Raw genomic sequence first — 26,190 nt, 5'->3', positions numbered from 1 at the left:
CAGCTACCTTCAATCTTTAGTGAACATTTCTACCTATACATGGGGCTTATATGTATTGCCTTTAGGACAAGGAAAATTAAGCCTATTTGGAACTCCTCTCTCCCATATTCTCTGCTAAATCTTTCTGGTCAAGAAGATGGACAACAAACCATCAACTGCCTAAATATGATAGTGATCTCTAGAAAGAAGTTCTAGTGAGAGGAGCAAGTAATAAAGAATACAATAATATAATTTCAAAAGTTGAACAGTGTTTTAAGATGACTCAGTCTGGCATAATGGAGTATAGATGGGAAGTCAATAGAACTGAACTATAATTTATGCTCTGCCACTAACTAGTTTTATGTCTGTAAACAAGGGATTTAACATCCTTATACCTCAAGTTCTTCATCTGGAATATGATGAATTTCAATTAGATGATCTGTAAGTTCCTCTGATTATTAACTCCTTTAAAGGTCTTTCATAGCATAAAATTCTGTGACTAAAATATCACAATATATAAATTAATCATTTAATTTTTTAGCTATTTGTATCTCTTTCTTTACCCAGTAGCTCACCCCCCTCACCACAAGTGCACAAAATACAGTCAAACACAACAATTTGACACATTGGTCGTGTCTGATAAAGTGTATCTCATTTTGAACTTTTGAACCAGAGGTGGGGGGAAGGAAGCATCTGAGGGAGGGAGGGAGGATGGAAAGAGAGAGAGAATCTGAGAAGAAGCCATTCATACATACTACAGTGAGTAGAGAGTTGCAGTTGGAGACTGAAGATCTGAGTTTGAATCATGGCTCAGATACATTTCAACTGTGATCTTGGGCAAGTCATATAACATTTTTCAATCTTTTTTTTTTGTGACATTGGGATAATAATAGTACCTCCTATTTTACAGGGTAATTATTAAGATTAAATAAGATAATATATGTAAAGTATTTTATCAGCTTTCAAGGGCTATCCAAATGCTATTATTACCAGTTGCAGGGATTAGTATTTTCATAGTTAAGAGTTTAAATAGGTCAATTTGAAACTGATCTGATCACATGCAGTATTTCCTTATATCCATCCTTTCCTCTACTTTTGTATTTACATTGATTTTTGCCCCAATCAGTTGATGATCTGACTTTTTAAAAGTAGTTGACTTGAAGATTCCCATTATGTAAGTTTTCCTGTCTTAAATTATAGCCAATTTATTTTAATAATACTAGTTAGTTCTTGCAATGTCCATCACATTAAGCGTCTCTTCATGAATAAAGTATTCATGATATGTGAGAATCTTGAAAATTAGGCAACTTATTTGACCTCTTTTGTTTCTTGATTCCAAATCAAATATAACATTAACCATTCTGCCTCGTGGCCACATTTGTATTGAAATTATCAAATATCAGGACATATTGACTGATTTTAGAGTATTCTGAAATTTCTTCCTAGGATCTATTTTTTCCTCCACAATAGACCTTAGTATATGTCACATTTGTCTTCATAATAATTTGTTCGCATGTATCCATTGTGGGCAATACAAGATAAAACAGCCATGTATATAATGAACTGATCCTTCCCAATGGCTTTCAGTCTCCTATAAGCCCAATGCAGTCATATATTTTCTTTGTCTCTCCAAGGAGAACCTTCAAATTGTGCTTCCATTTAACACAAATTTCTTTTTATCTTTGAGTTTCATTTATAGCAAGAACATACATGTAGATGTGGTTTTGTTTTTCTAGTACTGTGTCAACTCATTGGTGAATAGAAAATGATTATACATTATGAATGCCAATAATGAAAATAGTTTTAGATAACTTAAAGATTGGAGTTCATAACACAGTACTTGTCACCCCAGTTTTCGTTATATAATGTACAGCAAATAATATTTATATACTAATATGGAAATGGTTCCATTGCCTCTGCTCATCAAGCCATCCTTTCCTTATTTCCCCAATTACCAGAGTTCCTGATCATACTACTCTTCCAAGTGTGTGTAAAAAGACATTTAGAAGTTTTAGAAAATCTTTGGAATGGGAGAAATGTGAAAGCAAGAACATTTATTAATTTTCAACTTTATGCAAGTCTTCTGCTAGATGCCTAAAGTTATGCAGCCATGAAGAAGATGTGATCCCTGATTTTAAGGAATGTACATTTTTAAGATTACCATTCATTTATTGTTTGTAAATTTTTATTCATTTTAAACTGAAATACAAAACAAGAAAAAAATAACATTGTCATGTACATAGTATAACATGAGGATTCAATATAAAACAATAAATTTGCATTTCAAGAAAACCTATATAATAAATGCTGCACATTATTTTTCAAGCTACCCATCTTTTCATTGCTTTCTTGTTGGTTTTCTTTTGTTCTCTACTGTGCACTTCTTAGTCCTCACCCTTCCACTCCTCACCTTCCCACCCTGCCCTAAAGAAGGCTATAATCAAACACACACACATATATATATACACATATATGCATGCTATCTATCTATATACAAAATCTATAAACATAAATATATATACACATATACACTCATACACATATATGTAAGACTGTATTTTGCATATATCCACTTGTGATCTCTTTCTCTGAAAGTGGATAACATCTTTCATAGGTCTAAGTCTATCAATGTTTTTTTTTAATCAATCAGCTCATCATTTCCTACTCCATAGCAATATTCCAACCCAATTACATCCTGAGAAATTGTCTATGAAAGTCCCCCCCACCAACAATTTTCTTCATTCCTTCTATTCTTGGCTACTTTGGTTTTATTTATAAAAGAACATTTTAATTTAAAATAATCAAAATTATCCATTTTACACTTCAATAATTCTCTCTTATAATATAGTTTAAGATCTGATACTGATAAATCTCCTTTTTTATGTATCTTTTTCTCCCCTAGTTTCCTTGACATTCCTGACTTTCTGTTCTTAGGAATATAAATTATTGTAGAGGAATTGAGACTAGTATACAAGCAAACAATATAAAGTCAAAAAATCATTAAGAGGAAAAAATAATTACATACTATTAAAGTTTTGAATATGTATAGATTATGAAAATTAGAATCACCTTACTGACAGTTTTCCACCTTAAATATTTTCCCTGGCATTGTTTAAATTATTTCATAGTACTTCGCTTGGTTACCCTACCTACAGGTCCACAAATAATAAACAATGGTCCACCTCTAAAAGTTCAAGTACTTCTGGAAAGATTAACAAGTTCACTTATTAGTGAAAATTCATCTAAACAGTAGGATTTATTTCTCACCTAGATGCTAAGAGACACATGCAGTTAATGACATTTTTAACATCAAAGATAAAGGTAATTTGACTGTTGACCACATGGAAATTAGGGCAGATGAGAGAGGGATAAAGCAGGAGAGGGTTTCAGGAACTGTAAGAGTGCTGTAAAGGAACTGAGAAGATTCCTTCCCTCCTCCCCCCAAAAAAACAAAACAAAACAAAAAACAAAACAAAATTACAAGCTCACAACTTGACATTTTCCAAAATATTGCCTAAAGTAAGCTCTGGACCCAGAATTTGAGGAGGAAATGTTCTCTCCCTTGACCCATCACATGTTTTGGTGTTCTGCACTTATTACTAAGAATTCCAATTAGCACTGTTATTATGCTAGTTCAGGTGCATTAAGGGCTAATTAGGCTTTTGTGTTGGGAACATAACTCATGTATCACTGTTTCCCAAGGAAAATGCTTTCCAACTTCTAAATAACCTATTTTCAAATGAATTTTGGAATAATACCTGTTGGTACACTGAGAACTTACTACCTGTCCTGTAGCTACATCTGATTAAGTAACAACATCTTTTAAAAGCATATGTCTTTTATGAAGTTATAAAGCTCCTTCACTTTATTTCTTGCTGAATATTTGAATTCTATGCTGCCTAGCAAGAAAGTCAATTAGCTCTGAGAAGAAGCTGTCCTTGTCCTTATTTTTCAAAAAAAGAAATAGGCAAAAAGGAAGCATAACTCTAATGATCTCTCCATTTAAATATGTCTGAGAAATAATGGGAATACAAGGAAATAGTAGGGTGGAAAATCCTGAGGACTTGAGGGAAAAGGCCAACCTCATCTCTGAAAAGAATTAAGGCCCTAATCATTTTCTGATCTTCACATAAGACATTTTTTATTAGTACCAGGGATCAGTAGTGGACACATCCAAATGGAGAAACCTTAAAATAGAGAGAAGATATATCCCAGGGAGTTCAGGATGGGAAAGCTAAGGCAGATGATCTGGTGAAGTTCCAGATTAAGATAACAAAAACATAGATTCATAGGAGGTAGGATTGGAAGAAGCCTCAGGTATCATCCAAGTCTTTTATTTTATTGATTGTGAAAATTAAATGAGAGAATAAAATGACATGTTGAAGGGCATATGCCTAGTTAGAGATATCCAAGACTATAACTTAGATTTTCTGGAATCCAAGTCCAGTGTGTGTGTGTGTGTGTGTGTGTGTGTGTGTGTGTGTGTGTGTGTGTGTGTGTGTGTGTGTTTTCTTTTTGTTGGTTTGTTGGTTTGTTATTATCTGTCACCATAACCCTATGAGAAGTTCTGGGGAGATGTAATATCCAAGGAATTTGGTGACAGACAGGCAAATGAAAAAATAAAAATCTATATAGGCAAATGTTCTACATCAGTGAGATTTGGCAGTAATTAGCAAAGACTATAATAACAACTGGGGATAAGCAATAGGACCCATGGATATGAAAATACTAACTAGAACAAATTAGAGACCCAATCTTGAAGAAATGGAATATCCAGTTGGCCATCAAGGTGCAAAATTGCATATAGGGAGTATAGGCTCTCTCCCTCTCTCTCCCTCTCTCTCTCTCTTAAATTGTTTAAGGTCATCTCATGGAAAGGTGATTATATTTGTTTTCCTTTTAGCCAGAGGAAGATTTAGAGGTAACAGGTGGAATTTTCAAGGACGTATATTTCAACTAGATATAAAGAAAAAAATTTCTAACAATTAGAACCATCCCAAAGTGAAATGAGATAACAATGGAGACAAGTTAATCATCACCAGAGGTCTGGTTAGCCACCTGTCAGAGATATTGCCATTGAGGTCCTTTAATGAATATTTTACAAATGAAATTGAGGAGAGGGAGAGTACTGACAACTTCTGGAACCAGTGAAGGCTTCATGGTGACATAAAGGCACCAATTCTGAAAAATGGGAATACTAGAAACATAGTATTTTATGAATGTACAATGACTTATATCAAAGCATGGAAGCAGGAAATGGAATAGTAAGAGGAATAGCAGTCATTCCACTTAGGCTAGGATATGAAGTTTATAAATAGATGACCAAAAAGAAGTTCAGAGACAGATAGCAGAGATACCTAAATGTCAATGTAAATGAAGTTATTTGTGGCTTATCCTATACAATTGGTTGAAAACAAATGTTTTTGACCAAGGCGTTGACATAATCAGACCTGTTCTTTAGACATTTTGACTGTGCGGAAAATTTATCAAAGGCAAAAAGAACATTTTAGAAGCTAATATAATAGTTCAAGTGAATGAGGACCTAAACTGGGGTAGTAGTTGTATGAGTCAAGAGAAGAAAACAGATGTGGAAAAAAATATGAAAGTAAAATGGACATAACTTGGCACTTAATATATCAGGAATCATGAGAGGAAAGAATCAAGAATGATATCTTGAGGATTATAAACCTGTGTTATTGGAAGCAAGCTGGTGTCTTCAATAGAAAAAAAGAAGAGTTTTTGGAGGAAGGGAACAGTTAGCAAGGAAGATAATGTTTTGAATATGCTGAGTTTGAGATGCTTACAGAATATCTAAAATGAGATATTCTTAAGATAGATTAAGTAGAGTTTAGGGGAGTAATTAGGGTTGGATTTTTGGATATGAGATTCATTAACTTAGAAATGATATTTGAATTTATGAAAGTTGATGAATTCTCTGAATGAGAGTATATAAGGAGAAGAAAAGAGAAGAGGGTTCAAGACAAACCTGAGAAGATCTTCCACACTAAGGAAGCAGGTGATGGATGATGAATCAGCAAAGAAGTCTGAGGAATGTGAGTTTGATATGTCGGAGTCAAACTAGCAGTCAATTTTGTCACAGAAGTAAGTGAGGATAGAGTGTCTTGGAGGAGAGGGTGATCAATTTAAACAAAATATTGCAGAGAGGAAAAGGAGTGTGTGCATTAAAAAAGGGATGCAGCAATTAAAAGATCGTTGACAATTTTGAACAACTATTTCAGCTGAATGATGGTGTGGGAAGTCAATCAGCAAAGAAAAGAAGAATGACTGTCATCTACTTTATAAGTTAAGAACTATCATTTTATCCCATATGATCTATTGTTTTTCTTCTCTGGGGACATAATTTGACAAGGCAATACTTAAATCCATGTAGTAATGAATTTTGTTAAAACACAACATCACCATACAGATGGTTCTTAGTCAGTTATTCCAATTTTATTGTGCTTAAAGGGAAGTCATAATGGATCTCTGGTCTTATAAAGTTAGTCAATGAAATCCCATAATGCTCAGCCACAAAATACTTTACAGGGATTGAGAAAGATCCCTTAAGCTGATGTACTAATCATGTTAAGAGGCAACATATTGTAGTGGAAGGTACTCTTGACTTGGAGTCACAGGAGAGACCTGAATTCAAATCCCATCTTCCTCCCACCCACCAAAAGAGAATGACTGTGAATATTGACAAGTCATTTAATATCTTTTGGTCTGTTTCCTCATCTATCAAATAGAAATTCTGAATCCCTGAAATCCCTACTTCACAAGGATGTTGTAAGGATTAAATAAAATGAAGCACATAAAGTGCTATGTAAACCTTGAGGTTTAGAAGCGAAACTATATAAACCATGAATCCATAGAAATTTCAACTATTATACTATAACAGCTTAAGAAAATTATTCTCTACTCTTACTGTAACTTTTCTCTCTGCATATCATATATTTGCGACTACTTACGCTAAATCAATTCACTAATTTGTGCATGGTTATGCTTATACCATTGTTAGGTGTTAGCGAATTGCCTATTGTTAATAAATGCAATGGTTGTGCTACATATTCATTTAAAAAAAAGATGTCTAAATTCCATCAAAGATTCTTTCCCTTTGTTCTATATGATACCAAATTGCCAGTTTGAATGAATTCTTTCCCTTTTTAACTAACTGTTCTGGTGCCATGCAGAGATACAACCTATGTGTACAAACATGTTATTTCAGAAGTGCACTCAGGAAGGCTTTTGAAGCTTTTTCTCTTGAAATGTTGAAGAACAGGAAACTGTCTGACAAGGCTAGTCCCTTTCTTCCTTCTTGCCTTTAGGAGGTTGGTTGAGATTGAAACTGAAGAGTCACCCAGTCATCCCAGTTCTAATGTTCTTTCATCCTCCTGGGACTCCCCAGGGCCCAAATCCAAATTGGAATCAGGTCAGGAAAAAGCACTAGAGTCTAGAGCAAGGCAAAGGGTTTGGAAGGAATATTTTACATCAAAAGAAACAGGGACTGGCAGTCACTTGTCAGAAAAGAAAAGGAAAGGAGATTTCACAAAAAGAAATGCTGGCTGTATGTAAAGCACTGTAGAAGGGAAATAAAAATTGGCATCTGCCCAAACTGGCAATGATTAAACTATCCCCTTTCCAAAGCTGTGGAATGGGGAGGGTAAATTGTGGGGGTGGGTGAAATGGAAGCCGGGTGCAAAATTCAGTCAGATGTCAAAGGGGTCCCTGGCAGTGAAAAAAAATTGGGAACCACTGTGCTCTATTAATCAAATTGACAAGCTATCAATGCTGTCAAACCCAACCTAATAGCACTCACTGTTCTCCAAGGAGCATGTCAAGAAAATGGAAATTCTTGTCACTTCTCAATTTGACATTCAGGGCTTTCCTTTAACCCTTAGTTGTTTTCAGACTCTTTTAGAACTACTCTAGGAATGAGTAGAAAGAAATGGAACAATCACATATTCCCAAGAAAGGGTAGGAACAACTCATCTGCTTCTCAGGGCACATTAAACTCCCTAGGGTAGCTACCATTATGTTCATGGGGTGCCAACTATGGATAATCAATGTGCCTTGCCTAGATGTAGAGCATAGCCTTTATTCCTAGATTCTTCTTGTTTGCTTTACTGCCCTTAAAGAAGCTCCGACATGGTACAGCTGTTCTCAGAGTTGAGATTTGTAGTAGGGAGTCTCAAAGGTTTGATTCAGTTCCCATGTGAACACATGGAAACCTGGGTTATATGTATGGCATAGCTGAGAAGTTGTAGGTTTGGGCTAACTTGACCTTTAATAAAAACGACAACAAAGGCAATTGTTATCATTTATAGAATGCTTTAAGGTTGCATGGTGCTTTACATATTTTATCTCATTAAATACTATTATTATTCTGATTTTACAGATGACGAAGCTGAATCTGAGAAAAGTTAAATAACTTGTTCAGAGTGGCACAGCTAATTTGGAAGGCATCCTGCTCATCATTTCTTACAGTACCACAGTATTCTATCACAATCATATACCACAACTTGTTCAGTCATTTCCCAATTGATGGACATCCTCTCGATTTCCAATTCTTTGCCACCAGAAAAAGAGCTGCTATAGATATTTTTGTACATATAGTTTCTTTTCCTTTTTTAAAAAAAAATCTGATTGAGATAAAGACCTGGTAGTGGTCATTGTTTTGTATCCTTCCTTTTTGAAGACGACCAGTGATAACATAATGTTGGGGTCAGGGTACAGTGTGTTAAGCTCTGGCTAGTCAGTCTAATATGAGTTTGGAAAGCTCTACAACAGGTAAGGCACAGATGGTCCATATGAACATTGGGAAGGGAGAAGTTTTGGGAACTGTACAGCTCACATTTCCTTTGTGCTACTGTGATTCTGCTTTGCTTATGGAGTACAGAGCCTTCTTTGATAGGGGCATGCCATGCTGGATGCTCCTGTGCCAGCATCTCCTACGTCTCTCACTCAATACTAAAGTTCTTCTCAGAGAACTTGAGTTTCCTTGTGCTGCTTCTTCTGACCACTATGCACACTCACCTTGTTCAAATTCTCTGTAAAACAGTCTTTTAGGTAAGCAGGCATTTGACATTCAGGCTATGTGGCCAGCTCATCAGAGTTGTGTTCTCTGAATGCTTGGAGGTTCATTCAGGAGAGGACCTCAGCTTCTGGTACCTTATCATGCCATGTAATCTTTAGAACCTTCCTAAGACAATTCAAGAGGACGTGGTTCAATTTTCTGGCATGGCACTGATAGACTGTGCACATTTCAGAGGCATACAGCAGTGAAGTCTGCACAATGACTCTGTAAACTTTTAATCTGGTATGCAGCCTAACTCCTTTCTTCTCTCACACTTTCTTTTAGAGCCTCCCAAATGCTGAGGTAAGTCTGACAATGAGTGCATTAATCTCATCATCTACGTGGACATCTCTGGGAAGTATACTGCTAAGGTAAGTGGACTTATCCACAACATCACCAAAATTCTCTTCTGATTACCTAACTGCAACAAAACATTGTGGATGCACCCTCATAACAAGCACTGGCATTTAATAGGCTATATTATTATAAAGAGACAGGAAGGATGTGAACATGACAAAAGTGATGTTGATGCAGGGTGCTGGGCTGATCATAGACTCATCATCTCCAAGCTAAACATTCACATTCAGCAAAAGCAGTGGCCCCAAGGCAAGAAGATGGTCAGGAAACTTAATGTCAACAGTTTAGAGCATTTCTCCATGTGTGTACATTTCACTGCTGACCTAGAGAGAAAGCTGAGTCAGCAAACAGTTAGCAAAAATGGAGCAGCAAAGAAGTGGGCAGGTTTCAGACATTTGGTGTACAACATGACATTTGTTCATCTCAGCCAGAACACTCATAAACATCAGGACTGATTTGACAAAAATGATCAGGGAATTCAGAAGTTGCTTAAACAAGAAATGAGAACTCAACAAAGTTTTTTTCCAGCGGGACAAACTCAACCATCTCCAAGACGGCAGCATTTAACTCCATCCAAAGTAAAGTGCAAGTGAATCTTAGAGAGATGCAGGCTTCTTAGCTCAGTTAGAAGGTGGTAAGATTCAATTTTATGCTGAGAACTACAATCCAAAGTGCTTCTATGATGCCATAAAGACTATTTATGGGCCAAAGACCTTTGGTACATCTCAACTCCTCAGCACTGATGGAGCTACACTGATCAGTGACAAGGACATGATCCTGGAGAGGTGGAATGAACACTTCCAGAGTATTCTCAACAAACCATCAACCAATGCTGAAGCCATTGCCTATATGCCTCAGGTTATAGTCAATCTCTCTATACTTGTGGTATTGTTGAATGAAAAGGTATTCACAGTTTTATAGTCCTTTGGGCATAATTCCAAGTTGACTCCAGAAGGGTTGGATCAGCTTTCAATTCCACCAACAATGTTTTAATGTCCCAATTTCCCCACATCTCCTCCATGATTTGTAGTTTTCCTTTTCTTTCATATTAGCCAATCTGATAGGGGTGAGGTGGTACCTCCAAGTGGTTTTAATTTGTGTTTTTGTAATAGTGATTTAGAGCATTTTTTTCATGTCTATATATAGCTTTGATTTTTTTTCATCTAAACATTGCTTGTTCATATATTTTGACTATTTATCAATTGGGGAATGACATATTCTTATAAATTTAACTTAGTTCTCTAAATATGTGAGAAATGAGGCCTTTATCAAAGGAACTTGTTTTAAAAATTTTCTTTCAAATTTATAAATGCTGTGTTTCCCGCCATCATATTTTTGTCCTGTTTATCCTTCTCTCTTCTTTATACTCGTCCTTCCTCAAAAGTATTTTGCTTCTGACTACTGTGTCCCAAAATTTGCCTTGCCTTCTATCACCCCCTGCTTCTCTTATCACCTAACTCTCCTATTTTTCTGTAGGATATGTTAGATTTTTATACCCAATTTATTGTGTTAGTTATTCACTATTTGAGCCAATTTTGATGATAGTAAGGTTCAAGCATTGTCAGTCACTATCCCCCCCATCTTCCACTCCATTGTAAAAGCTCTTTTAAACATCTTTTATGTGAGATAATTTATCCCATTCTACTCTCCCTTTCCTTTTTCTCCCAGTGTATTCTTCTTTCTCACCCCTTAATTTTATTTTTAGATAACATTCATCATAGTCAATCCATGCCTTCTGTCTATGCAAACTCCTTCTAATCACCCTTATAATTACAAAGTTCTTAGGAGTTATAAATGTCTTCCCATGTAGGAATGTAAACAGTTTATCCTTACTGAATCCATTAAAAATTTTCTTTCCTGTTGACCTTTTTTATGCTTCTCTTAAGTCTCATGTTTGAATGTCAATTTTTCTATTCAACCCTTGTCTTTTCATCAGGAATGCTTGACAGTCCTCAACCTAATTAAATATACTTTTCCCATCCTGAAGGATTATACTCATTTTTTCTGGGTAGGTGATTCTTGGTTGTAAACCTAGGTCCTTTGCCTTCTGGGATATTACATTCCAAGCCCTCTGATCCTTTAATGTAGAAGCTGCTAAATCTTGTGTTATCCAGAAGGCATGATATTTGACTTGTTTCCTTCTGGCTGCTTGCAATATTTTCTCCTTCACATGGGGGCTCTGGAATTTGGCTATAATATTTTTGGAGGTTTTAATTTTGGGATCTCTTTTAGGAGGTGATCAGTGGGTTCTTTCAGTTTCTATTTTACCCTCTGGTGTGGGAGCATCAGGGAAGATTTCTTTGATAATTTCCTGAAAGGTTATGTCTAGGCTCCTTTTTTTAAATAACGGCCTTCAGGTAGTCCAATAATTCTTAAATAATCTCTTTGCAATCTTTTCCAGGTCTGTTGTTTTTTCTATGAGACATTTCATATTTTCTTCTATATTTTCATTCTTTTGATTTTGTTTAATTATTTCTTGATATCTTATGGAGTCATTTGCTTCTACTTGCCCAATTCTATTTTTTTTTTGCTAGGCGGAGGGGTTAAGTGACTTGCCCAGGGTCACACAACTAGTAAGTGTTATGTGTCTGAGGCCAGATTTGAACTCAGGTTCTCCTGAATCCAGGGCCAGTGCTCTATCCACTGCACCACCTAGCTGCCTCCCCAATTCTAATTTTTTAAGGAATTATTTTCTTTAGTGAGCTCTCAAATTTCCTTTTCTATTTGGCCAATTCTATTTTTGGAGGAGCTCTTTTCTTCAGTAAATTTTTCTACCTCTTTTTTAAATCAGCCAATTCTGTTTTTTTTGTGTTTATTTTTAATTTTTTTATTAATTTATTTTGATTTATCAACAATCACTTCCATAAGCTTTTAAGTTTAAAATTTTTCTCCCCCTCTCTTTACCTTCCTCCCCAAGCCTGTGCCCAACCTGATATAGGCTTTACATATACATTCCTATTAAGCATATTTTCACATTAGTCATGTTGTAAAGATGAATTAGTACAAATAGGAAAAACCACAAGAAAAAGGAAACAAAACAAAACAGAAGAAAAAAATAGCAAATAGTATGCTTCAATCTGCATTCAAACTCCATAGTTCTTTCTTTGGATGTGGATAGCATTTTCCACCATTAAACTTTTGGAGATATCTTTGATCCTTGCATTGCTGAAAAGGGCTGAGTCTATCAAAGTTAGTCATAGCATATCATGGCTATTTCAGTGTGCAACATTCTCCTGGTTCTGCTCACTTTACTCAGCATCAGTCCATTCAAGTCTTTCCAGGTTTTTCTGAAGTCTACCTGCTCATCATTTCTTATAGCACAATAGTATGCCATCACATTCATATACCACAACTTGTTCAGCCATTCCACAATTGATTATATTATTTTTATTTAATTATTATTATAATTAAATAATATGTATATATAATAAAATTATAAATAAATAATAATTATAATTGTTTAATTATTAATTATTTTAATATTTAAATATTTATTTTTAAATAAGTATTTTTGTACATGTGGGTCCTTTTCCATTTGTATGATCTGTTTGGGATATAGCCTTAGAAGTGCTACTATTACTGGGTCAAATGGTATGCACAATTTTATAGCCCTTTGGGCATAGTTTCAAATTGCTCTCCAAAATGGTTGGATCATTTCACAACTCCATTAACAATGCATTAGTGTTCCAATTTTCCCACGTTTTCTCCAACATTTATCATTTACCTGTTTTGCCATGTTAGCCAATCTGATGGGTGTGATGTGGTACCTCAGTGTTGTTTTGATTTGCATTTCTCTAATCATATGATTATAATTCTCTAATTCATATGACTGTTGATGGCTTTAATTTCTTCATCTGAGAACTACCTATCCATATCCTTTGACCATTTATCAATTGTATTCTTATAAATTTGACTTAGTTCTCTATATGTTTTAGAAATGAATGACTTATCAGAGACACTTTGTGAAAAATTCTTTCCCGGTTTTCTGCTTTCTTCCTAATCTTAGTTGCATTGGCTTTGTTTGTGCCAAAACTTTTCAATTCAATGTAATCAAAATTATCCATTTTACATTTCATAATATTATCTATCTCCTGTGTGGTCATACATTCTGTTTTCCATAAATCTGACAGGTAAACTACTCTGTGCTCTCCCAGTTTGCTTATAGTATCAGCCTTTATATCTAAATTATGAACCCATTTTGCCTTTATTTTGGTATATGGTGTGAGATTTTGGTCTATGCCTAGTTTCTTCCATACTCTTTTACCCTTTTCCCAGCAGTTTTTGTCAAATGGTGAGTTCTTATCTCAGAAGTTGGGTCTTTAGGTTTATCAAACAGCAGATTAGTACAGTCATTGACTTCTGTGTCTTGCATTCTTAACCTATTCCACTGATACACTACTCTGTTTCTTAGCCAGTACCAAGTAGTTTTGATGATTGCAGCTTTATAATACATTTTAAGATCTGGGACGGCTAGGCCACCTTCCCCTGCATTTCTTTACATTAGTTCCCTTGATATTCTGGACCTTTTGTTATTCCAAATTAATCTTGTTATTATATTTTCTAGTTCTACAAAATAACTTTTGGTAGTTTTGGCACTGAATAAGTAAATTAGCTTAGGTAGAATTATCATTTTTATTATATTAACTCAGCCTACCCATGAGCAACTGTTTTTGCAATTATTTAGATCTAACTTTATTTATGTGAAAAGTGTTTTGTAGTTGTGTTCATATAGTTCCTGGGCTTGTTTTGGTAGGTGGACTCCTAAATATTTTATAATGTCTCTATAGCAACTTTAAATGGAATTTCTCTTTCTATTACTTTATAGCTTTCAACTTTGCTAAAATTGTTTATTGTTTCAAGTAGTTTCAATTCTGCTTTCTAAAGAGATTTTCTCTTCAGTGAATTTTTGTGCCTTTTCATCATTTGGATTAGTCTGTTTCTTAAGGTGTTATTTTCTTCAGCATTTTTTGTGCTTCCTTTGTCAAACTGTTGATTCTTTTTTCATTATTTTCTTGTATCATTCTCTTTTTTTTTTTTTTTGCCAATTTTCCTCTGTCTCTTATTTGATTCTTTAAATTTTTTTTTAAAGATTTTTCTAGGAATTCTTTTGGGGCTTGAGATCAATGCATGTTTTTCTTTTAGGTGTTACATGTAGCTGTTTAAACTTTGTCAACTTTTTCTGAGCTTTTATTTTGATCTTCCTTGTCATCATATTAACTTTTTATGGTGAGGTTATTTGTTGTTGTTTATTTCTTCTTCCAGTCTATTTTTTGACTTTTAACTTCATGTTAAAGTTGGGCTTTAATCCTGGGGTGGTTGGTACACTGTTCCAAGCTTCAGGTTGTTTTGTGCTGCCCTTTTCAGAGTTAGTTCTGGGTGTCTGTAAGTTTTCAGTTCTTCTAAGGTAGTATGATCTAAGGAGCAGGGTGGTCACTGCTTTCCTGTCCTGTGCTATGGTCTGTTAATGATCGCAAGCACTCTTTTCCACCAGGATCTCCTCTTCCATGCAATTGCATGCTCTAAAGTGCCAGTGCTTCTCCTTCCTCTGGGACTGCAGCCTGGAAATGCATTTGGGCAATGCAACAGACTCCTGCTCCCAGTGATAGCACAAGGTCCCCTGTAATTTTCTTCTGACTACTTGTTTGACTCCCTTACACTCTGTGGGTTGAGAACTCCAGAAGTTGATGCTACTTATTCATCTGTGCTGTTGATTCACTATGCTCCAAGGCATGCTGCTGGCTTGCCTGGGCATATTGCGCACTTTTTTTGCTGACCTTCTAAGTTGTCTTAGACTGGAAAATTGTTTCACCCTGTCCTTTTGTTGGTTCTGCTGCTTTAGAATTCATTTTGAGGTATTTACAAAAGTTGTCTAGAGGGGAATTTGGGAAAACTCAACAAAACCCTGCGATTAATCTACCATCTTGGCTCTCCTTTTCCTTCACTCACTTCTTGTCTGGACCTTTGCTGATATACTAACTGGTCTCCCTGTAGCAAGTGGCAGGCACTCCAATCCATCTTCTTCTTATCTAACAAAGTGATTCTTAAGACATGGATTTGATCATATCACCTATAAAACAAGTGCTAATGACACCCTATTACTTCTAGGATCATATATATGCTCTTCTGTTTGACTTTTTAAATTTTTCCTGACCTAGTTTCTCCATGTATTTCCAACTTTATTGTATATTATTCTCCTTCATGAACACTATACTCTGGACAAACTGGCTTTCTTTCTAGTCCTCAAATGTGACGAGTCCTATCCTTTCTCCTTGCTTTTTCACTGGTTATCCATCATGTTTAGCATGTATTTCTTTCTCATATTTGCCTCTTGGAATCTCATTTCCTTCAAAACTATGTTCAACACCCCCTCTTATAAGAAAACTTCCTTCAACCCTCTCCAGTCACTAGGGTCCTCTCTCCTCAACACACACACACACACACACACACATGCGTGTGGTCTTTTGTAAAAGTCAGAGACTGTTTCATTTTTGTCTTTGGAACCCCAACGCTTTGCAAAGCGCTTAACACATAGATGGTAATAAATGCTTGTTGATTGATTGACCTCTCTTTGAGAAGCTTTAGGGAGTTTGAACCTAACTGAACTCTACAGCATCTCTAAGAATGGATTAAAACCTCCAGAGAAGAATCTGGAATTTATGTATGCAAAGTCCCTTATAATAGAAAGTTACATGGACAGAGTTGAAGACTGAATCTTTCTCCAGTCTCTATTGTCATCATTGGGATTCTGAGGTTTCAGAATTTCCTATGGGATCAACTCCTCTCATTTAAGTGATATGCAGGACTTTGGGGTCAAGGCATCCATTAACTTCCTTTAATTGTTTGGGAAGAAAGGTAGTTCATTCTTCACTGAAATAAGGAGTAGGGCAAAATGGCAATGTATTAGGAACTAAAATAGGCCAAATTAAAGAAAAAATCAAATAAAAAGAATTAGCTATAAATGCTTCTAATTCAAGAATACATAAAAACCTAACAAAATACTACAGAAGCCTTAAATGAAAACATGGCAGAATAGGTGGGAGCTAAAGTGTAATGAGAAGCAGCCGGCAATTAAAAATAATTAAAATAACAAATATAGCAAATTTATAAGACATAATAGAAATTTATGTTGATCATAAATATCCTTATATGTTACCAACAAAATGTAAGAGGAAGTTATGGAAAGATAAATTCTGTTTGAAACAATTAGAAAATATATAAAATATGTCAGAGTATCTATGCCATGATATAACCAGGAACAACGTGAATTCAAATATAAAATACAATTGGAAGAAATAGAAACAAACTTAAATATTGAATAAAAATTAACTAGCAAGGGGTAAGTAGTTTTGATATAACAAATTTGACAATATGTAGCCAATCTACTCTAGGTCATTTTCCATTTGCCTTACAGCAGAGAAGACTGAGGCCTAGATCCTCCAAATCCATACTCTTTCCAGTTCACCATTGTTCTTCTCATTTTCATCTATAAAATGAGGATAACAATACACTCTTTATTGGCTTGGATGGATTGATATGACTAGTGCTCTTTCACTTCCTCTGCCCACATTTCACTCATTTTTTAGAGGAAGTATGGTATGGGCCACAAAGATGGTTGAATAAATAGATTTTTGATATTGGAGTCATGAAAACCTGAATTCAAATCCAGTCTCTTTCATTATTTTTTTAATTTTAACATTAATTAAAAAAAAACACTTTTGAGTTCCAAATTCTGTCCCTCCCTCCCTTTCAAAATCCATTAAGAATCCTAAAAATCAATTATACATATGAAGTCATGTAAAACATTTCCATATTAGCCATGTTACAAAAAAAGCAAGAAAAATAAAGTGAAAAAAAATATGTTTCAATTTGCACTCAGTTCATCAGTTCTCTTTCTGGAAGTGGATAACATTTTTCATCGTGGGTCCTTTGCAATTATCTTGGATCATTGTCTTGATAAGAGTATCTGAGTTTTTCACAGCTAATAATCATTATAATATCGATGTTACTATTCTCCTGCATCTGCTCACTTCATTTCACTTTAATTCATTTAAGTCTTCCCAGATTTTTCTGAAACCATCCTGCTCATCATTTCCTTTTTTTGTTAAGTTCTATCTTTTTCTTTTTTTGTGAGGGTAATTGGGGTTAAATGACTTGCCCAGGGTCACATAGCTAGTGAGTGTTATGTGTTTGAGGCTGGATTTGAACTCACACCCTGATTCTAGGGCTGATGCTCTATCCACTGTTCCCCCTAGCTGCCCCCCTGCTCATCATTTCTTATAGCACAATAGTATTCCATCACAATCTCACAATCATATACAACTTGTTTAGCCATTCCTCTATTGATGGGCATCCCCTCAATTTCTAATTCTTTGCCACTACAAAAAGAGCTACTATAGATATTTTTGTATATAAAAGTCCTTTCCTTTTTTTTAACTCTTTGAAAGTACAATTCCTTCTTTGATACAGGCACACCATGCTGGGCAATCCTATGCCAGTGTCTCTCATGTCTCTCAATTGATGTTAAAGTTCTTTGGAAAGAGGAATAGGTCCTTTCCCCTTTTATTTGATCTTTTAAGAAATGAACTTAATAGTGGTATTGGTGGGTCAAATGGTATGCATAGTTTTGGACCTGCTTCCAAATTGTTCTCCATCAAATACAATCTCAGACACTTAGCTATTTGACCCTAGAGAAGTCATTTAACCTCCCTCAGATTTATTGTCCTCATTTTTAAAAAAGGGCAATATAATAGCACCTATCTCTCCAGGTTATTGTGAGGATCAAATGAGATATTATATGGAAAGCAATTTGTAAACTTTAAACTTCTTTATAACTGCTGACTTTAGAGTATGGAGGCTCTAGGTTCAATTCTGCTTCTGATGCTTTCTGTGTGATGCAAGGAAAGTCACTTGGCCTCTCTGGGACTTGGTTTCCTCATTCATGGAGAGGATGGAAATGTTGGACCACAGAGCTTCTAAGGATTTTTCATCTCTAAATCTAAGATGTTGTGATCCTAGAATCTCTCCCTAGGGATCTCCTTCAGAATGATGAGGGCTGCAGATAAGCAAACCCTTCAGAAGTACAGAAGAAGAAGATCCTCCTATGGATTGGGGTGGGGGCTTCCTGGAAATTATGTATCCTTTGTAGGGGTGGTAGGAAGAATTTGTAAAGGGAGAAAAGGAAACTCGAAGCCAAGGAAGGCAAAAAGCAATCACTCCATGAGCTCTTTTTAGTACTGTTGTTGCACTCTAGAATCCTAAGGCCCAATGATCCCTATATCTCACAGCCCTTAGGGGCTGATGGGCAAAGATTAACACCCTAGGTCAGGCCTGAACAGCTTGCCGTCCTGGGGCCCTTGCAGGCATGCCAAAGGGCCGCCTATGAAAAATGTAGAGGAAAACAACCTTTACATGTAGAGGAAAGCCTTTGGCATGCTGCAAGTATCCTGTGGGTTGCAAGTTGTGCAGGCCTGTTCTAGGTTGTGTTTTAAAGAAAAGCATCAACATATAAACACACTGGAGTCTTCCCTTTTCTCTCTTCTGAGAGGCAGAAAAAAGAATAAATGCCTTTTAACATCTTCATCCATCTTTTTTTCCTTGTGTGGGACAAAAATAAGATCTTCCCATGGCATTTTTTTTCTTTTCTCTCAAGCTTCAGAGACTCACTTTTCCTGTGGAGAGGCCAAGCCTTTATGACTCATGTTTTTCAAAAGTGAAAGGGTGAGCTAACTGACACATAGGAACATGGTGTGTGAGACAGACTGGCCCCAAAATAATCTTGACAGACTCTAGAACCTTGTACTAAATTGAATAAGATAAATGCAATAGGAATAAATATAAAGTTTCATATGCTTGGGTTCAAAAATTAAACTATGGAAGTTTTAGACTAAATAGCAGTTTGTATGAACAAGCTCTAGGTTGGTGGTTGGCAAGTTCTGCATGGGTCAGCAGTGTAATATGTCAACCCAGTAAGCTAATTGGACCTTGAATTGCATGAAATAAGCATGGCTTCCAGGCATAAGCTGAGGGTGGAGGGAAAGGTGAGGTAAATTGTACCACTGTGCTCCACCTTCAGGAGATTTCATCTGTCTGATTCTGATCAACCCTGGGTTGTAGGAAATAAAAAGAAAATAATTCAATAAAGATTAATTACTTTTTTAGACACTGAGATACTCAGATGGCTCTAAATACTCATAGTTATCTTTACATTATGTACTGGAATGACTTTGATTCTTCTTAGTTTTTGGTATCTTATGGTTAACCCTTACATAGTATCATCAGGAGACTCTGGAATTGAAGAAATTAGCTTTTCAGACAGCAAGTAGAATGAGAATACTGAAAACTGTATAGTTTCCCAAATGTGAAACAGACTGAATTCATCCTTCTCCATTCTAGACCTGTCATATCCTCTATGGAGTCTCTATTTCATATCAATAGAGATGCAGACTGAGTAGTTGAGGAGCAAGGAAGCAGAGAGCTGGCATCAGAATTAGGATAACCTGAGTACTATTCTGGACTTTGACTAATACTAACTTGGTGTACCTGGGCTAGACATTTAATCTGTCCATGCACCAGCCAACTTCACAAAGATAGTGGGAAGTCAGAAAATGAATCTGAATTCACAAAAGGATTTTCTTCATCAATAATTTGCTATGCTAATTAAATCAGAAGTCCAGTCTCCATCCTACCCCAAGCTCCCTCCCACTCACATAGGTTTGAGAACTATAAGAGATTTTAGATATTACCTAAAAAGGAAGCCCCCCTTTTTTCCTTTTAATTAAAGACTAATAGCTAGAATAATAATAACTAGGATTTCTATAGCACTTTAAGGTTTAAACACCTTACATATATTATCTTAGTTGATCCTCACAAAAAAACTCTGGGAGGCAGGTGCTTATTGTCCACATTTTAAAGGAAGAAACTGAGGCAAAGAGAGTGTAAGTGACTTTTCCAGACTCAGTGCTACAAGTAGTAAGTTTTTAAGGCAAGAATCAAACTCAGATCTTGTGAATTCAGTTCCAGTACCATCCATCTGTTTCACTTTGTAATGCAAATAGAAAAGAACCATTTCATAATACACTAGCACCCCAGATTCATGAAGTTTTTTTTTCAATATGGATGATTATATGCAGGATTTTCTTAAATCAGGTCACCTTTGTTTTCTTATGGCTTGACTACTATAAATCCAGTGTGATCTGAACTTCAATGACTTGCTAATTTACATGTGACTTTCAGGACATGAGAATGTCTGTGCTCCCAGAATTTTATGGACCCTGAAAGGAAAGATTGCATATTCCTAACCCAGGATGCCAGATATGATTATGAAGACAGCTTACAACCTTTTCTGTGGAAATTGACAAAAACTTGTGACAAATTCAGAGAAAATAAAGTGACCTGTCAGTGTAGTCAATCATTCACTATCACTGAAAAACTCCACATGAGAATTTTAGTGCCACATTTTGCTATATTTGCTATACTTGCTTGCATAAAAATAGCTTTGATTTTAATTACTGGGACTACTTGTAGGGGTGAAAGAGTTTCTACAGTTTGGGTCTGGAAAAGAGATTTTTAATTATTATTATTATTTTTTGAAATCATCGACTCTTTTGGCTATTTGGTGAAGCTTATGTGCCCTTTCTCAAAATAATATTTTTAAATGCACAAGATGAAACATGGAGGATAATAAAGGAAACCAATTAGATTAAAATTCAGTTATCTCTCTATATCTGTCTCTCTATATATGTGTTATCTAGCTTTCTGTAGTTCACAAATCCCGGTTTAAGAACCCCTGGTCCATTCTTTTTGTATCAATCCTTTAACTCTGACATTCACTGGCATCTAACTCTGGCATTTAATTCTGACATTCCCTCTATTTCAGTATTTTAAATAGACTCTCATATTTTGTGCCCTAAGGGACAACTAAACACCACACCAAATGGTGTTGCACAATTTCTGTGCTGCATCGTTCTGACTCTATATGTCCTGAAGCAAATATAAGCTCAATTCAGATTCAGGACACTACATCTGGTTCTATTTGGACAGTTCCTGCTTGGCAGGTCCTCTAAGACTTTTCCTGTCTAGAGAGGGGTTCCCAGAACATAAACTCCTACAAGATTTTGGCCCTGTCTCACTCCCTGCAATCCTGGCTCTGTTAGTCCTTTTTTTCCTCCAAGTCAAACTATAAGCTTTATGGTCCCTTTGTGGTGGCAGGTGGCACTTGAGTGCCAGGCTTCCTCCATAAATATACTTTCCATAAATACACCCTCACTTTGAATGGTATGGAACTTTTGATCAGAATTAGTTTGACCTATATCTGTAAGTGTACCCCTTTTTAAAGTGGAACATTAATATGCTCCAATTTATAGACCCCATGGTTGCTATAATCCACTTTGTAGAGCAAATAGAAATCCAATGATATAATGGAGATTAAAAATTACAACACTAGACGTTTTTAAACAGTTTCATTTTGGGAAATGATTCTAACATTGAGCTCTAAACTTGAGACTTCGCAGGTCTCCTTCCAAATTTTTCTAAATTCAAAAGTCTGAGTCAAATTCTGTTGAGAATAAATGTAATCATTAGAGCATTAGCATTAAATTGGAAAGCTAAATACTTTTAAAACATGTTCAAGGAGAATTTCCCCACCTGCCTTTTCTGACCCTTGTTAGTTACTAAAATACTGGATTACTCATATTCAGGCATACATATAACAACCATTTGTTAGGAAAAATATTATGTGCTAAGAATTGTAAATACAAGCAGGGAACTTACATTCTAATTGGGGTAAGTGTAGAGGTAGAACCTACTCTGAGTCATGGTGCTGAAGTCACAAGATTAAGAAGCAGAGCCTAGAAGAGATTGAATGATAGTCAACCAGGACTTGTCCCCAAAATGAGGATCCAGAAGGAACTCACAATAGAAAAAGAGGGTATAGATGGTAGAGGGAAATTTAAGTATGATCATTTAGCTGAGTCATGGTAACAAATTCTGGAGAATAAGTAGCATAGTGTGGAAGGTAATTTATAAAAAGTTTGCTATATTTAAGGCAATGCACTAAACACTTGGTTCTTCTGTGGAATTTAGCTCAATTTTTATTTTAAAAGAATTTGAGTAAAAAAACTAAGGTTAAAAACCTAAGAGTTCCAACATGCCACAAAAAAGAAAGAAAGTGGATTGATAGGAAACAATATGGTGAACTTCCCTATAAAAACTCCTCTAAACAGATTTAGAAAATTCACTAGACTGAACTCTGATGGGGGAAAATCCACAAAAAGTTACAATGAATCATTTTTCCAGCTTAGCTCAGCATAGAAAGATACAGAGATCTGTGGACACTGGGCATAGGATTCAGCTTTGTGTGGGGAGCACTCCAGGGCTGAGAGAGATGATCTATATGAGGGAACAAGAGATCCCAGATCCACATTGGGATATTGTGATGGGGACAGGTGTGAATTGACACCTTTGCTGTCCACTATCCAAATCCAGGGCAGACTGAGAACGGGATCTGCACGGGGGGGTAACATTCCTTGGTAGTGAGGCATTGAGCAGTGTCTGGAAAAAGAAGGAAATTCATAAGCTGGAAGCATCAGCCATTTGGTTCAGACCCCAAGATAGAACATAATGTTACTTAAAACATCTTGCCCAGCCTGGAGAAGAATTAATAGGGCAGGGATGCCAGACCAAAGGGAAAGCTACAAGTCTACCATTCTAAACCAACATAACTTTCAAGCTAGCTAATAGAGACTGAGTGCAGTATCAGTCTACTCTAGCATAGACCCAAAAGTAGACTCAGAACATGCAGTGATCAGACTGAAGGAAGGGAAAAATTTGCCTTGCTTTAGACCACGTTGGAAGCGCTGAAATATTGCATGTCCCTGACATGCCCTTGAGATCCTAGAATAACATAACATTCAAAACTCCCAAGAAGCATGAACAGAGCTAGCCCAAAACATCCTTTCAGAAATGTCACAGAGCCTAGCCCTAATATCAAGTCCAAAATCAATGAGTAAGGAGGACAAATGCGAAAAAAAGAACCATACCATAAAGAGTATCACAGTGGCAGGGACACTCAAGACCCAAACTCAGAAGATGTCAATGACTCAAAACATTTAAAAGCAAAGCCTCAGAGAAAAAATATTGCTTGAGTACAAACTACTTGAATTCCTGGAAGAGATGAAATAAGAGTTTATGCTTGAGGGGAAAATATAAAAGAAATGAAAAATATGGAAAAAAGAATTGGAAGGGAATTAATATCTTGGTAGCAGAGGTACAAAGCTTGGCTAAACAACAAACTCCCTGAAAATTTGCATGGACCAAATAGAAGCCAATGACTCCATGAGACAAGAGATATTAAAGTCAAAGGGCTAGAAAAAAAAGAAGAAAATGTAGTTTGTCATAAAAATAAAAAACCCAAAACTCCTTGGAAAACAGACCAAGGAAAAATAAATTATGGATTAATGAGCTATCTTAATGTCATGACCAATATGACATCATATTTCAAAAAATCTTAAAAACAAAACTGGGCAGATCTCTTAGGACAAGAGGACAAATTAGAAGTAAAAAGAATCTACTAGTTACCTCCTGAAATGAACACCCAAATGAAAATTCCCAGGAGCATCATAGCCAAAATCTAGACATTCCAGATTAAAGAAAAAAATACAGCAAGCAGCCAGAAAGAATTTAAGTACCAAGGAGCCACAATCAGGATGACACATGATTTAGCAGCCACCACTCAGGAGTGAAGAACTTAGTATATTAATATTCCACAAAACAAAAGATATAGGCTTACAACCAAGAATAACTTACACAGCATAACTGAATAGGATATGGGGCAGGGGATGGGGGAATGGACCTTTAATGAAACAGAGGACATTCCTAATGAAAAGATCAGACTGTGGGAAAACTTTCAAGTTGAAACACAGGAGAGAAGAGAAACATAAAAAGAAAAACATGCGTGCATTTATTACTTCATAAAGGAATAAATAAGGGTATAGTGCTTACTTTTAAAATTTGGGGAGAAGTTACATGAGTCTACTCTAAGCCCTGAATCAGGATTCATAAAGGGAGTCTAATTAGATAATGCATGGGAATGGTTCTGTAATGTCTTGTTGATCTTAAAAACAGAATGAAAGGAGAAGAGAAGAGGAATGCTGGAGGCGGGGACAAAAGGGGAGGGAAAGGAAGTTTAGGGAAAATTATCTTATATAATCTGGATGCACACATAAACAACCATATAAATAAGCAGAAGAGATGTGGGGGAGCAGTTGACACTTGAACTAGACTATCATCTGAACAGGTAAAAAGAAAGATTAATATACACACAGAGTTGGATGTAGAAATAAATTTTACTCAACAGGGAAATAGGAAGGAAAGGAGAAATAGAAGGAGGGTAGATTCAGGTAATGGTTAGTCATTAGCAAAACAAACTCTCATGATGTACAAAAAATATTTATTTTTAAGATGACAGAATGGGAGTCTGGGGCAATAATATTACCATATTGGGTAAAAGATGAGTAGGTTATGGTACAAATACATACACCCACAAACATATGTATGTATATGTATATATGTATATATGAATATATGTATATGTATGTATGTGTGTATTCATTATTAACATATTCAATATCAGCATAATGACCAACCAGGATTCTAGAAGACTAATGATAAAATATGATAGAGAGGTAAAAGACTCAGAATGCAAAATGATTTTTTTTTAGGGATCCCTTTTTTTTTTTAGTATGGTGAACATGGCATGTGCTCAATGTATTTCACCAAAATATTCATAGAACCAAACAAACATCAATTCCACTTAACATCAATTCTCTAATTCTCTTCCCTTCTAAACTAAAACTGAGTTCTGGGCTAACAGCTATTCAGATAGTATAGTGCTGGTTCAACACCTGGATCTGAATATTCAAATAATAATTTACATTCACAAATTGAGTTATTGCCTGCCTAATGGCCTCAATCTGCATACATAAACACAGATCTTTAACATGTTAATAAGGTGAGTGCAAATTTCTTGTATAGACTGAAGGAAGGTGCTTTGAAACTATCATCCAATTTGTCACAATAATTATAGTGATACTTTTTACATTGATATAGTGCTTCAGAGTCTACAAAGTGTTTTCATATATATTATCTCTTGGGATTTGTCTTGTGAATGGAATAAGTTGGGAGAAAAGGCATTCCCTTCAAAATTTCAACAATGTGAGACCATTCAATCTATCCATCAATATTTATTACCTGTATGTTCCAGACAATATGCTGCACACTAGAAACACAAATATGATGAATGCAAAACCCACTCCCGAGGGGCTTACACTCAGATGTGGAGTGTGGTGGGGTGGTGAAGACTAGTGAATCAATAAGAGTAAACAGAAAAGTCAAATTTGTAAACAAAAAAATTCAAAGTATTTGACAACAAGATAGGTCCATTAAGGTAAGAAGCAAGGGCACTCACTGGAGGCTGAATGGATCAGCAAAGGTTCCATGTAGCAGGTGAGGCTTGCGTTATGTTTTGAAGGAAGAGAAGGATTCTATGAGGTGCAGGATTAAAAAGATGACATTCCAGGCAACATTTCCAAGATATGGCATTTCCACAGGGCCAATGTGAACAGTTTTTTATTTCTTGAGTATTTAGCTCTACTATAATTTCATTGAGTCACATTTTTTTGAGTTTTTTTTTTTGTTTGTTTGTTTTTTAGGCAATAGGGGTTAAGTGATTTGCCCAGGGTCACACAGCTAGTAAGTGTCAAGTGTTTGGTCTGAAGCCAGATTTG

The 26,190-nt window shown here is 35.7% G+C and overlaps 1 protein-coding gene across 1 annotated transcript in view; it reads right to left on the bottom strand.

The window, feature by feature from the left end:
• LOC114044089 (cyclin-Q-like) overlaps positions 1–25,902 on the bottom strand; it is a 36,292-nt gene extending 10,390 nt beyond the window's left edge. Inside the window, 2 exon segments of the mRNA XM_027863370.1 lie at positions 25,655–25,764; positions 25,872–25,902. Of these exon segments, the coding sequence (XP_027719171.1) occupies positions 25,655–25,764; positions 25,872–25,902 (141 nt within the window).
• Between the last annotated feature and the right edge of the window lie 288 nt (positions 25,903–26,190).

Source organism: Vombatus ursinus, unplaced genomic scaffold (genome assembly GCF_900497805.2).
Source record: "Vombatus ursinus unplaced genomic scaffold, bare-nosed wombat genome assembly UNPS02014772.1, whole genome shotgun sequence".
NCBI lineage: Eukaryota > Metazoa > Chordata > Mammalia > Diprotodontia > Vombatidae > Vombatus > Vombatus ursinus.
This window is presented reverse-complemented; position numbering and strand designations above follow the sequence as displayed.